Source organism: Ailuropoda melanoleuca, chromosome 8 (genome assembly GCF_002007445.2).
Source record: "Ailuropoda melanoleuca isolate Jingjing chromosome 8, ASM200744v2, whole genome shotgun sequence".
NCBI classification, from domain to species: domain Eukaryota; kingdom Metazoa; phylum Chordata; class Mammalia; order Carnivora; family Ursidae; genus Ailuropoda; species Ailuropoda melanoleuca.
In genome coordinates, this window is record NC_048225.1 from 14973224 (window position 1) to 14988441 (window position 15218).

Sequence of the window (15218 nt, forward strand, 5' to 3'; positions counted from 1 at the left end):
CAGCGGAGGAGCCTGATGTGGGGCTCGATCCCAGGACTCTGGGATCACGCCCTGAGCCAAAGGCAGACGCTTAACGACTGCACCACTCAGGCGCCCCTCTGTCCCATTATTATTTTGATGTGTATATTTTATCTCTGCTCCAGCATAATGCTGGACACTTGGTAGATCTGACTGGAAAAATTATTTGAAAAGATGCCCACATGGCTTGGTCATCCCAGACTCACATCTTGTCCCCGCCTCAGACTTGGTTTAAGAATGAACTCTCGNTTTAAAACAAAGCATGGCTAGGGGTGCCTGGGTGGCTCAGTCCTTCAGCGTCTGCCTTCAGCTCAGGGCGTGATCCTGGCATTCTGGGATCGAGCTCCGCATCAGGCTCCTCCACTATGAGCCTGCTTCTTCCTCGCCCACTTCCCCTGCTTGTGTTCTCTCTTGCTGGCTGTCTCTATCTCTGTCAAATAAATAAATAAAATCTTAAAAAAAAAAAAAAAGAATGAACTCTCGGGGAGAGGTTCCTAAGCCCACTCTCTCTAAAACAGCAATCCTACATGACTCTCTTCTCATACGCTGCTTCGTTTTTCTTCAGAACTCTTTTCTCCCGCCACCTGATGCTCTCCTATGGGAATGTAAATGCCATAAAACCAGGAATTTTGTTTTGTTCACTGTTTTTTTTTTTTTTAAAGATTTTAAAATTTCTTTATTCGACAGAGATAGAGACAGCCAGCGAGAGAGGGAACACAAGCAGGGGGAGTGGGAGAGGAAGAAGCAGGCTCACAGCGGAGGAGCCTGATGTGGGGCTCGATCCCACAACGCCGGGACCACGCCCTGAGCCAAAGGCAGACGCTTAACCCCTGTGCCACCCAGGCACCCCAGTTTTGTTCACTGTTGTATCTACCCCTAGTGCCTAGCAAGCACATAGTAGGCGTTCCGTGTTTTCGGAAGGTATCCTGAAGGTTAGAAATTGTGCCCGATTCCCTGCGGGATATACGTACACATTAGAAGTGGATTTAGCCCTTGTGTACGCAGATAACTAAAGTACAAGATGGGTTCGGATGGCCTGAGAGCTTCAGCAAATACGCCATGAGTATTTTATTGGCTTATTCTAGCTGGCTTCTTAGGAAATGACATTTAAGCTGCGTCTCATTTCAGACTCGGGAAACAGATAAGCGGAGACTCGGAGGTGGGACAGTGAGTAAGGGTGGTATGTATAAGAAAAGATGACGTATTCAGCTTGGCTAGAATATACTCTTGACGAAGTAAGTTAGTTAAAAAGGTCGGTTAGATCCAGGGCAGTGGAAAGTCTTCAGATCAAAGCTGAGTTTGGGTTTTGTCCCACTGGCACTATGGAAATTGTTTTTTTTCCCCTCCGTAAAGGACAGTTAGGGGGCTCCTTGGGGACTCAGTTGGTTAAGTGTCTGCCTTCGGCTCAGGTCGTGATCCTAGAGTCCCAGGGTTGAGCGCCGCATCGGGCTTCCTGCTCAGTGGGGAGTCTGCTTTTCCCTCTACCCCTCACCCCACTTGTGCTCGCTCTCTCTCACGTGCTCTCTCTCAAATAAATAAATTTTGAAAAGGGCAGTTATGTGGCATGATTGGACCTGCATAGGAGGAGACTGAAGACTCAAGTTTGTTTTTATTATTATTAAATTTTTTATTTTAATTCCGATATGTTAGAAAAGTGTTACATTAGTTCCAGGTGTACAGTATAATGATGGAGCGGTTCTGTACGTCACTCAGCGCTCATCATGATGCGTGTGCTCTCAATCCACTTCACCTGTTCCACTCCTCTTCCCCATCCCCCCAGCAGCCATCAGTTTGTTCTCTAGAGTTAAGAGTCTGTTTCTTGTTTTGTGTGTGTCTTTTTTTCCTTTGCTCATTTGTTTTGTTTCCTAGATTCCACGTTTGAGTGAAACCATATGGTATTTGTCTTTCTCTGCCTGACTTATTTCACTTAGCATTATCCTCTCTAGGTCCATCCATGTTGTTGTAAATGGCAGAATTTCACTTTTTATGGCTGAGTAATATTCCTGTGTGTGTGTGTGCGCGCGCGCGTGTGTGTAATATATATATAAACCACATCTTCTTTATCCATTTATCTGGACATTTGGGCTGCTTCCATAGTTTGGCTTTTGTAAATAATGCTGCTATAAACATAGGGGTGCATGTATTCCTTTGAATTAGTGTTTTTATATTTTTTATATTTACATATAGCCAGTAGTGCGATTACTGGATTGTAGGTCAGTTCTATTTTTAACTTTCTGAAGAACCTCCATACTGTTTTCCACAGTGACCATTCCAGTTCAATTCGAGTCAACATCCTCACCAACACCTGTTTCTTGTGTTGTTGGTTTTAACCATTCTGACAGGTGTGAGGTGATATCTCATGCTGAGTGATGTTGAGCATCTTTTCGTGTGTCTGTTGGCCATCTGTATGGAAGACTGACGTTTGAATTGTAGACTTGGTGGGGGAAGGTAGCAAGGAACTTATATTAGAATAATAATATAATTTAAAGGTAGGAAGACAACAGGGGTCAGCAGTTGACAAATCTGATATGGAGAATCAGGGAAATGGAAAAAACTAAGGTTGACTCTAAGGTTTTGAATTTGTGGGAAGTAAGATGGTATTGTCATTAAAGAGAACATGAAGTAAGAACAGATTTGAGAAGGAAGATTAATTTTGAACATGTTGCTCTGAGGTGCTAGCATTTGAGTGGAGGAACGTGGTTGGCAGTTGGAGAGCTACCAAGGCTTAAGATTTGGGAATCACTCGCAGGGTAGTTTCTGAAGCTTGAGAATGTGAAGGAGGAGTCAAGAGAGTACATGAAAAATATAAAGGAAAGTAGCGGGGAGCATATTCTTGGAAAATAACTCTTGTTAAGAGAATAGGAGGAAAAGCCAGAGAAAGACAAAAGCCCGTAGGAGAACCAAGAGAAGACAACATTAGAGAAACCAAAGAAAGATATTTTCAGGATGACGTAAGAGTCCAGAAAAAGCTCTGTGGTAACCTTGGGAGTGTGATATATATCGTTTTGGTCACATCATACATTGTTCTGCTGTACTGTTTGCATAGTTCTTTCTTTTTTTAAATATTTAAGTGATCTCTACCCCCATTGTGGGGCTCGAAATCATGAGCCCAAGATCAAGAGTTGTGAGGTCTACCTACTGAGCCAGCCAGGTGCCCCATTCTGTGATATAGTCTTGATCTTTCCGTTTTTTTGTTTCCTTTTTGATAAAATAGTAAAAGTTCTAACACAATAATTGAAGGATCTCAAAGTGCAAGGAGGACGACGGTTAAGGGAGCTTAGGGATAGGAGAAGTGCTTGTCTTTCTATCTCACACTTGGTCTACTTAGCGTATGAATTATTTTAGACTGTCTTCAAAGAATATATTATCACTTTTGTAGGTGCTTTCAGAAAACAAAACAGAAAGTAGAAAAAGTAACTTGCTTAAGTGCAAGAAGACGGATCTCAAAGAACTGAAACTGATTTATTGAAAGCTGACTGGAAAGATTTCAGTAGCATTTTGCACCAGAGTCAGGGCCAGAAAGCCTCGTGTCTTTGGTGCAATGTTTTATGTAGGAAAAAGAAAAATCTCTCTATGAAAGAGAATTTATAGGTACTCAAATTTGATCATGAATTGACTTGAAATTTTATAATCCACTTGAGAAGAATAGACTTTGAGTATATAAATAATAATGATTGAGACAAGGGGAAAAGAAGTACAGTGGGTAGCTGGTTTGGCGTGTAACGGTATCTGGAGCATCTGTCTGTATCTTGATCTGTGGCAGCACTTTAAAGATAAGAAAGATAATCTGATTAAAGGACATACCTGAAGTGGAGACATCATCTGGTGTGTTAAATTGGTAGGATGTGGCATCTTTTTTTTTTTAAATTGAATTATAGTTGACAGAATGCTACATTAATTTCAAGTGTACAACATAGTGATTCGATGGCTCTACATTGTTCTGTGCGGCATGTTTATGAGGCTATTAGAATAAAGCTCACTAATTGGTAAAGCATAGTAGTAGCATATGCACTTAGGTAGAAATTGTCACATGGTTTGGATACTAGCATTTCAGTTTTGATATAGAAAGAGGAGTTGTTTTGCTAAAACTTAACCTCTTTAAGGTCTGATTTAAGTGAAAATACTTGTTAGGTCTGGATATGCAAATCGAGAATTGTAATTTATTAATTTATTAATATATTTTTTGATTTGGATGAGTTGATATGATGATTAGCTTTAAAATCCAGAATAGCAGGGCACCTGGGTGGCTCAGCCAGTTAAGTGTCTGCCTTTGGCTCAGGTCATGATCCCAGGGTCCTGGGATTGAGCCCTGCATTGGGCTTCCCTGCTCCGGGCATCCCTGCTCCTTTTCCCTCTGCCCTTCCCCCCACTCATGGGCTGTGTGTGCACACGCGCGCGCATGAGCGCTGTCTCTCTCTCTGTCTCAAATAAATAAATCTTTAAGAAAAATCCAGAATAGCTTATGCAAAGCAAAATAATATATTTTGCTTTTTAAATATTTCCTTTCTTTTGTTAGTGAATTATATCAGTATATAAGTTTGTACCTTTCTTTATTTGTTGTCTTATCTGTCATCCTCAAAAAAGTAGATTTGTTCATGTTAATTAATACTCAGAGGTATTAGGCCTGATTCATTTGAGATTAAAAGCCTTAAAATAAATTACTGTTAAAATTTTCCTATTTACTTTACAACAACTTTTTGAATGGGCGGAATAGGAGTGGACCTAGTGAATCCAACAGTCTTCCCTGTGTTATATCTGCATCTTTTATACGATGTTAGAACAAAAACAGTTTCTGAAGCTCTTCTTTGAACAGAAATAATATCAGAGTATTTAATAGTGTCAACAGCACATTTTTTCCTCTCTTCTTCCTAGTTTTATATAGTATTTGCCAGAAAGTGTATTTGAAGAGGTTCTTTGTAAATGTATGTTCATGTTCATATTGATACACACCTGATATGGTGAATTCAGTGCATTTAAAATAAAAATAATTTTATGTGTTTATTTAATTATTGCACTTCTGATCATTTGTAGGAGAAACCTAACCAAACTATCCCTGATCTTCAGCCACATGCTGGCAGAACTAAAAGGAATCTTTCCAAGTGGACTCTTTCAAGGAGACACATTTCGGATTACGAAGGCAGATGCTGCAGAGTTTTGGAGGAAAGCTTTTGGGGAAAAGTAAGTCTCTAAAATAATGAATTTGGTTTGGTTTGTTTGTTTTGTGTGTTTTTTATTTTTTTATTTTATTTTATTTTTTTAAAAGATTTTATTTATTTATTCGACAGAGATAGAGACAGCCAGCAAGAGAGGGAACACCAAGTAGGGGGAGTGGGAGAGGAAGAAGCAGGCTCCCAGCGGAGGAGCCTGACATGGGGCTCGATCCCAGAACACCGGGATCACGCCCTGAGCCGAAGGCAGACGCTTAACCGCTGTGCCACCCAGGCGCCCCTGTTTTGTGTGTTTTTTAAGTAGGCTCCCAGCATGGAGCCCGTTGCGGGTCTCGAACTCCTAACCGTGAGATCAGGAGCTGAGCTGCTACCAAGAGTCAGACGCTTAACCCACTGAGCCAGCCAGGTGCCCCTCAAAATAATGAATTAGAACTGTGAAGAACTAAAGCTTATGTTGTGGCCTTTTGCTTAATTTTTTTAAAATCTTTTATGTAATTTTTAACTTTTTTTTTTTTTTTTTTGTAAGTAAACTCTAACTCCAGTGTGGGGCTCGAAATCACAACCCCAAGATAAGAGTTGCATGGTCTACCCATTGAGCCCTGTTTATTTTTTTAATTAATGGAATAATTATATCATGGGGAAGCATAGAGAAAAATAATGAATATGTATGTACAGTAGGCCCCCCTTATCTGCAGTTTTACTTTCCATGGTTTCAGTTACCTGAGGTCAGCTATAGTCCAGAAGCAGATGGTCGTCCTGATGTGTTATCAGAAGGTCAGTAGTAGCCTAACACTATGTGGTAATGCCTGCGTCTTTTCCCTCACCTCATCTTGTCACATAGGCCTCTTATCTCATCATCACAAGAAGGGTGTGTATAGTAAGTACAGTGAGATACTGTGAGAGAGAAAGCCACAGTCATGTAACGTTCATTACAGTATATTGGTTATAATTGTTCTGTCTTATTATTGTTGTTAATTTCTTACTGTGCCTAATTCGTAAATTAAACTTTATCCTAGGTGTGTGTGTATAGGGAAAGCCATAGTGTATATATAGGGCTTGGTACTGTCTGCTTTTTCAGTCATCCTCTGAGGATTTCGCAGAGGATCCCTTGCACGTAAGGGGGGCACTGTGGTACCTACCTCCCCATGTTCTGGGTGTGTTTTGTTTCTGTTTTTTTAAAGAAAGTTTTGCAGAGTCATTTGAAACCCATGCTGTTTGAATATTAGTTTCTTTCTCTCCCCATCCATTCTGCTGTTAATAGACATTTATGTTTCATGTTATCTGCTCTCACAAACTGTGCCGCAGTGAACAGAATTATATTTGTGTTCATATGCAAGAGCTTCTTCACAGTTACATGCCTGGGAGTGAAATAGCTGAATCGGGGTTTCATGTGCTCTGCTTTGCCAAATATTGCCTAATTGCTTTTCAAAGTGGTTATACCAGTTTATATCCATATACACAAATTCCAGTAGCTCCACGATCTGGCTAACACCGGCAGTGTGAGTTGGGCATCATATTTTGCTTTATATTCCTGATGACAAAGGAGATTGAGCATCTTTTCACAATTATGACCAGTTGGGTTTCTTATTCTGACTTGTCTGTTCCCTTTCCTGACTTGTCCATTTTCCTACTGAGTAACTTGTCTTTTTCCTGCTGAAAGATACTGATTGTCTGTTAGTTACACATTACAGATATCTTCTCCTGGTCTGTGGCTAGTTTTTCCACTTTGTTATATTGTCTTTTGATGTATAGAAGTTTTAAACTATATAGACAGATTTATGAATTAAACTTATGCTTTTAGTAGTGATATAAATGTTTTTGTACATCCTCTGAAATTTCGGATCAAGGAACTGAAAAAAATAGCCATACAACTTTTTAGTTGACTATATAGATCCTAACATAAATTTCCCTTTAAATGCCTTCTTTTTAAAAATATGTTTAATTGTAAAATATAGAATAATTAGTGATTTAAAAACTTAAAGAGGATGGGAATAAATTTAACTTTGTTCCTTTTAATTTAATAACTCCTTTAGAAGAGAGTTCAAAATGCCACTTTATCTCTTAATTTTTTCGAGGTGAGTACATAAACTTTTCAAAGTCAATGAGCTTGTGTTTACGTAAAGATCTTGAGAACTAGAAATCCCATAGTATCTTATGCTCGCCTTATCTGGGCTTTAATCAGTCTTATGTTAATAATTTATTCCTCATCCCTATCAGAGCTATGTTCTTCCTGTGCCTTAAGCCTGTTTCCTCCTGTCTCGGCCTTGAGATTGTGAGTTCCTCAAAGAACTCAGAATGTTTTATGTGCTTTTAAAAATTTAGTTTAAACTTTTCAGTTAGTAAAGGCCTGGCCACAGATGACATTTATATAAAAAGAGTAATCTCTTTCTTTCCATGTTTCTCTAAAGAGAACAAATGGGGAAGAAAGATGAGAAAGGGGATTAGTTTGTGACATATTGCCAAACAATACTGGGAAAAGATTTCTCTGTTACTAATTTACTTATTAGAAAGTTAAGAAATACATCATTTACTCCCTTTCTATTCTCAATCCAAAATATAACTTAGCTTCTTTGAGAGAATTGAAATTGATATTGAGACCTTAATGTGGCTTTTTTCCTTGGTTATTATAGCAATGCCTAGAATTGTCTGTTATCTCACTCTGTGCCTTCCTTTCCACCCCTACTCCCCCATCTAGGACAATAGTCCCTTGGAAGAGTTTCCGGCAGGCCCTTCATGAGGTGCATCCCATCAGTTCTGGGCTCGAGGCCATGGCTCTGAAATCCACTATTGATCTGACCTGCAATGATTATATTTCAGTTTTTGAATTTGACATCTTCACACGACTCTTTCAGGTAGGATACTAAACTGTTGGCTAAACTAGTTGCTACTTTTCTGAAGAGAGAGCTCTTTAAAAAATAACATTTGGGAGTTTACATTATTATTTAGAAGTATTTTTAGTGTAGAAATTATAAGCAAAAAAACCCTCATTACTCTATTTTTATTGTCAAAAAAAAGTAACTATATAATCTGCTTTCTTCCCCTCACATTTATAATCTTTTTTTGTTAATAAATATTCTTCTTTTGCATCATTTTAATGGTTGTAGAATGTCCAGAAAATGGGTATAATATGATCTATTTAATCAGTTTCCTGTTGTTGGACATTTGTGTATGTTTCCAGATTTTTCTCCTATTGTATTTAAATTCTTGACTGTTAATATTGACATGCATCGATGTTCAGAAAGAACTTGTTTATCTCTTTCTGTAAAGATAATGTGTGCATGCCATACTTGCGTAACAAACCCTTTTTTTTGCAGCTTCTTAGTTGTACTTGTAGCCTGCTGTTTCTCTGGTTATTTTGTTTGTTGTTGTTTAACCGCACTGCTGTTGGTTAGAACTGCTGTAAAATGTCTTGAATTTCATTTTGTAATGAAATTTCTTTCTATAAAGCGTCTGTTTGTCTCTTCTTAGCTTTTCTAAGTTCTTACCTCTCAAACATATTTCCCTCAAAGTAACAATATATTTGAAAACTTGTGACAATGAATGGAGAATCGAGGTGGTTTCCCTTCTATTCTCCATTGCTCTGAGGATGGTCGGATGTCTTGAGTGCAGTGGTCTGATTGAGCTCTTGTTCCCTTAGCCCTGGTCCTCTTTGCTCAGGAATTGGAACAGTCTTGCCGTGACGCATCCTGGCTACATGGCTTTCCTGACGTATGACGAAGTGAAAGCTCGGCTCCAGAAGTTCATTCACAAACCTGGCAGGTCAGTGCCGTGAAGCAGAGGCGTTTATTCGCCTACGTTTTACTCTCTTGTGACGTCTGCCAGGATGGAGGAAACGTGGTCTTGCATTGGTTCCCCGGTGGCCCGGTTGCCGCACTGGGATTGCTGTCTGTTTACCAGAGGAATCGACTTCTTCAGATCTTATGATTTGATAAATGCTTTCAAGCCACTTAAGAATCGAGCTTATGTATTTTTTGCTTTTGGTCTGGAGTCACTGTAGAATCTGTTATTGATGGTCCGTTTGATTTTTGTCTCTGTCTTGCCTTCCACCCTAATACAAGCATATCAAAGGTTCTGTTCATCCTGTTCTCAGTTACATTTTCCGGCTGAGCTGCACTCGTCTGGGTCAGTGGGCTATTGGATATGTCACTGCTGATGGGAACATTCTCCAGACGATCCCTCACAATAAACCTCTCTTCCAAGCCCTGATTGATGGCTTCAGGGAAGGCTTGTGAGTATCTGCTGTTTGCCACTTGCTAGAGTCTAGGAACTTAGGGGATTGTAAAGCTCGATCATCAGTGACTTGATTCCAGGTGTCTTCACGGTTGACGGTTCAAGAAACATATTAACAGGTTATATTATTTTGGCCTTCAGGTTCCGTAGGATTTTTGTTGTTATTTAAAAGGATTCTTTGAGTGAGATGATTTTTCTCTAGTGCTTTAGTTATTACCCTGAGTAAACTGTTTCTTTCTCCTTTTCCAGACGTTAACTTATTTTCAAGTCTATATTCGAAAATGTGCCAATTAGCAGAAGACGTTAGCAGTTATTTAGCCCACATTGGAGTGATTAGATGTTTTGAATAACAGCAGGCTCAGTGGCCTTCATCTGCCCTGAGCATTTTGGTTTGTTAGTATTTCTTCAGGCTTTGGGCTTTCGTAATCTATGCTAATATTTATGACTCAGTTCTTACTTATTCCGGAATGCTATTTCTTTGGGAACTCAAATTGATTATCACTTGGTAGGCACTAAAAATACTAGCAGTTGACCACCTGTCAAAGCTCCTTGCGTTCTGAAGCGACGAGGAAAGTCCATTAGCCATTAAGCACCGTGTCCTGGAGCTGAAGGGGGTGCTTCCCCAGACGTCAGAGCAGGCCGACGCCACAGGCTTCCGGGTAGATGATCTCAGGGGCTTACTTTGCTTCTTGTTATATTTCTTTTAAATTGGTGTCTTTCAATGTAAAATACCCTTTGAACCAAGGGTATTTTAGGCGTTTGGTCAGAAACAGATGATGTTTAAATTAAGAATTTGGGGACACCTGGGTAGCTCAGTGGTTAAGTGTCCAACTCTTGATCTCAGCTCAGGTCTTGATCTCAGGGTTGTGAGATCGAGCCCTGTGTCAGCCTCCATGCTGGGCATGGAGCCTACTTAAAATAAAAAAATAAAATAAAAATAAATTAATTTGTATTTTGTGGCCATCCATAGATTAAAATAGGGGTTGGCAAACTGTGGCTCACAAGCTAGCTGTTGTGGTATGGCCTGGACGGTTTTCCTTTTTAAAGTGTTATTTAAAAAAAAATAGCAAAGAATACATGACACAGACTTCTATGGCTTGCAAAGCCTAAGATATTTACTATTTGGCCCTTTACAGAGAAAGTTTGTGAGGCACTCAGTTTAGAGATAAAGCCTGTGGCATTGTGGCCTAGAGAAGGAGTATCAGTGTTTGGAGAATATCTTCTTGGAACTGTTCTGGGTTATTTATTTTTTGAAGTATTTATCTTTGGTAAATACAGAGACTTATCTTTGTACTTATACAAAGTTGCCTATTGGAGAGAGCGTGCACGAGTGGTGGGAGGGGCAGAGGGAGAAAGAGAATCTCAAGCAGACTCTGTGCTGAGTGCAAAGCCCATGGCGCGGGGCTCAGTCTCATGACCCTGAGATCATGACAGGAGCTGAAATCAAGCGTCGGACGCTTAACCAACGGAGCCACCCAGGCGCCCCCAAAGGTGCCTTTTTAGATGAGGGAATTCCTAGATACTATTTGTCAGTATTAGCAAACCGTTATAAATTGGCTGTAGTAAAACCCCAAGGCTGGTTACTCTTTTTACAGCTATCTGTTTCCAGATGGACGGAGTCAGAATCCTGACCTGACAGGCTTATGTGAACCCACTCCCCAGGACCACATCAAAGTGACCCAGGTGAATTTTGTTTTGCACCCTCTCCGTGTCTCTAGAGGCAGGCTTTTGTACGGACTTGACACAGCTTACTGTAGAATGGTATGAAGTGATTGGAACACTTACGTTTTAAACCACTGACTAGCTTAGGGAATTTAGGTGTGTGTGGTTTCTTTAAAGAACTTAAAACAGGACCAAGACTGCGTGCTTTCTGTGTTGGTGAGAGAAGAGTGACTGCGACTGCGGCACCTCCGTACGAACAAAATCTGTATAGAGAGTAACGGTCATCTGTCGTTCTCCTGGTGTTAGTACTGATGGTCGCGGTCGTTCATTCGTGCCCCAGACATCTGCAGTCGGCTGAGTAATCTCTTTGATTTTTTTTAATCAAAGGAACAATATGAATTATACTGTGAGATGGGCTCCACCTTCCAGCTGTGTAAAATCTGCGCTGAAAACGACAAGGATGTGAAAATTGAGCCCTGTGGACACCTCATGTGCACGTCCTGTCTCACATCCTGGCAGGTATGGGTCTTCTCCGCCCTGGAATCCCTCAGAAGCATTGGGGGGGTTTGTATCCTTTACGGATAGCAAGGATGGCCTGGTTCGGGGCGGAGGTTTTAAGCTTCTGGTTTCTTTTTTCATCTTTAGGAAATGTGTTTCCTTGTGGACACACAAGTGTCAGTACTTTCAGCTGCATCTTTGACCATCTCCCATTTGCTCTGCAGGAATCAGAAGGCCAGGGCTGTCCTTTCTGCCGATGTGAAATTAAAGGTACCGAGCCCATTGTGGTAGATCCGTTTGACCCTCGAGGAAGTGGCAGCCTCCTGAGGCAAGGAGCCGAGGGAGCTCCCTCCCCAAATTACGAGGACGATGACGATGAACGAGCTGATGATTCTCTCTTTATGATGAAGGAACTGGCTGGTGCCAAGGTAGGACTGCAGGTTCAGAGATTGGCAGACTCCATTGTGAGTGCTGTTTAAAGCTAGAGTACTTGATGACATCCAAACCACGGGTAATACTAGCTGACATTTACTGTGTGGGAGATGCCATGCTCAGTACTTCCCTTATTTTAACTCCTGTAATCCTGTCCTTGTATATACTCAAATAACCCAAGAGTAGGTAATCCTATTCTCATTTAGCAGTTGAAGAAACCAGGGCATGGCAAGGTTAAGGAATTGGCTGAAAATTGCATGGCTGTGGCCAGACATTCCGGCTTCAAGGCCTGTGCTCTTTCTGTGTCCTAGAACTGGGCTTTACTTAGCTTGTTGGAGAGAACGAGAGGGGATAAGACAGTGGGGCCCCGCTGTGCTGCTGTGAGTAGAGTCCGGTGTTTGGTCGTCTTTCCTAAGGGGATCTTGGCACTGGAAAGTTAGATTGTGGAGGGGAGAGGCACTGTTAGTAGCTAAAGACATGGTGACTGAAGTGACCGGAGCGTGGTAGGAGGTACCACGTAGAAGCTAAACAGACTGGAGAGGCCCTAGTAAAGAGAGGAATCATACAGACTAAGAAGGGATGGGATCAAATTTGGTAGCATTAGTGGGTAGGGTAAAGCAGGGATCTGTTCACTAATTAGAAGTAAGGCAGTCCTTGAAGATGTTAGCCAATACAGGGCAAACAAAAGGTTCTAATATGCTTTAGATTCTCTGATTTAGAATGTTACAAATTCATGGGCAGCCTTCTTTTATAACAGCCCCTCACTGCCCGGCACACAGTAGGTGGTCAGTAAATATCGAAAGAATGGATTTGGGGGCGCCTGGGTGGCTCAGTTGGTTGAGTGTCCGACTCTTGATTTCGGCTCAGGTCATGATCTCGGGGTTCTGGGCTGCAGCCCAGCATCAGGCTTCGCGCTCAGCGGGTAGTTTGCTTGGTGTTCTCGCTCTCCCTCCACCCCACCCCTCCCCCCCCCCCCCCCAAAAAAAAAAAAAAAAAGGAATGGGTTTGCTCTCTTGAATGATTGCATCCGGTGTGTCTCCTCCTCTCTGTCCTCAGTGCCACTGCCTTATTGCAGGCTGTTACCATCATCTCTTCACCTTACTACCAGCACCAGTCATCTACAGCGCAAACCTGACCATCATTTGCCTCATACTCTGATGACTTCCCGTTACTTAATGGATTAAGCCATTCTCCTTTTCAGGCACTTTTCCCTTAAAATCCTTTTTCTTTTATGTTTTGTGGTCCAGCAAGGCCAAGCCACTAAAAATCTTTCCATGCTTTTGTCTTGGTAGTTTCTTTTTTCTCTTTAAGATTTTTAAAATTTCTTTTAGAGAGCAAGCACATGAGCATCAGGGGAGGGATAAGCAAACTCCCTGCTGAGCGGGGGACCCTACCCCCAAACGCAGGGCTTAATCCCAGGACCCTGAGATCATGACCTGAGTTGAAACTAAGAGACGCTTAACCAACTGAGCCACCCAGGCGTCCCTATCTTGGTAGTTTCTTTGTAATTTGGTTGAGTTTTCATTTCCAAGGAAACCTTTCTAGACTGTTCCTGCTTCCCACACTCCCAGTTCACATGTGATTACACACACATCATTTCTGGGTCTGTCCAGGTGTCTCTGAGACACTGAATATGTCTACCATAGAACTTACCACCTCGTAATATTTTATTAAATGTATTTCCTGGTATATTGTAAATTCCTAGAAGGCAAGAGCCATGTCTCATTTGTAATTTACTATTCAAAATTGAGCACATCGTAATTACTTTGAATGTTTGGGAATTGAAATGACTTCAAAACAGGAATTAATAAATGTATGTTTTATCAGTAACGGGTAGTTGAGGAAGTCTGGAATGAATTGTACATTTTTGGTTTTTTGAAGTGGACAGTTTTTTTGAAGTTTTGGCGCCTTATAACAGGTTCTTTGGTTCCATTTTAAGAGATTAATTTGAGGGGTGCTTGGGTGGCTCAGTCCATTAAGTGTCTTCCTTCGGCTCAGGTCGTGATCCCAGGGTCCTGGAATGGAGCCCCACGTCTGGCTCCCTGCTCAGTAGGGAGTCTGCTTCTCCCTCTGCCTCTGCCCCTCTCTCCTCATGCACGCTCTCTCTCTCTCTCTCTCTCACAAATAAATAAAATCTTTAAAAAGATTAATTTGACCTCTAAAGCAGTTTTATGCTTATATAGATTTCTATCTGTTCAGTCATGAACATTTATTGGTAGCTCCAGGAATATGAGGGAAGCTGAATAAGAAGATAAGTTATTTTTCATGGATATATTTGAAATTAAAATTACCCTTTTTTCTTCATGAAATTTTACAGATGAATAATATTTACTGTAGAGAAACAGGCATCACATTCAGTGTTGATGTGGGTACAAATTAGCCCATCTTTTCGAAGGACAGTTTGACATCTGTCAAAATGTATAATGGTCACAGTTTGAGCTAGCACTTCCCACTTTAGGGATTTATCCTAAAGAAATACTCAGATAAGCACACAAAGATGTGGATGCAGTTCTTCTTACGGCATTATTTGCAATAATGAAAAATTAGAATCAACTCACATGTCCAGCAGTAGGAAATTACAACACACCCTTGTGTTTGTATTCTGCTGCTGCCATAACAGATTACTACAAATTTAGCAGCTTAAAGCAACACAGATTTATTCTGTTACAGTTTTTAATGGTCGGAAGCCCTACGCATGTGCCATCCAGCTGAATCAGGGTATCAGCAGGTCTGTAGTTCTTCTGTAGGCTCTAGGGGAAGATCCATTTCCTTTTTCGTTTGGATTTGGCAGTTTAGTTCCTTGCCAGTTGTAGGATTAAGATCCCCATGTCCTTGCTGGCTGTCAGCTCATGGTATCCCAGCTTCGAGTGCTCAGCCGCGCTCTTTGGCTCCTGGACTTCTTTCCTCCTCCTTCAGCCTTATATCTCTGCTTTTAAGGACTCGTGTTTAGATTGGGCCTGTCCAGATAGTCTAGGATAATTCCCCCATCTCAAGATCCATACCCTCAATCATATTTGCGAAGTTCCTTTTACCAAGTAAAATAACATATTCACAGTTTCTGGGTTTTGGGGTGTGAATAAAGATCTTAGCACTGGGGGATAGGGAATTCTCATTCTACCTACTATATAGTTCACATAATGGAGTGCTCTGCAGAATGAGTTCAGTTTATGTATACTTAAGTGGAAAGCTGGCTAATGAATACTAAGTTTA

The 15218-nt window shown here is 41.0% G+C and overlaps 1 protein-coding gene across 2 annotated transcripts in view; it reads left to right on the forward strand.

Moving 5' to 3' along the window:
- CBL (Cbl proto-oncogene) overlaps positions 1 to 15218 on the forward strand; it is a 61474-nt gene that overhangs the window by 23317 nt on the left and 22939 nt on the right. For both annotated transcript variants that reach the window (XM_034665964.1, XM_034665965.1), the window contains exons 2-8: positions 5050 to 5196; positions 7882 to 8038; positions 8824 to 8945; positions 9277 to 9414; positions 11012 to 11099; positions 11466 to 11597; positions 11801 to 12004. In XM_034665964.1, coding sequence (XP_034521855.1) covers positions 5050 to 5196; positions 7882 to 8038; positions 8824 to 8945; positions 9277 to 9414; positions 11012 to 11099; positions 11466 to 11597; positions 11801 to 12004 — 988 coding nt within the window. The remainder of the gene's footprint in view (positions 1 to 5049; positions 5197 to 7881; positions 8039 to 8823; positions 8946 to 9276; positions 9415 to 11011; positions 11100 to 11465; positions 11598 to 11800; positions 12005 to 15218) is intronic.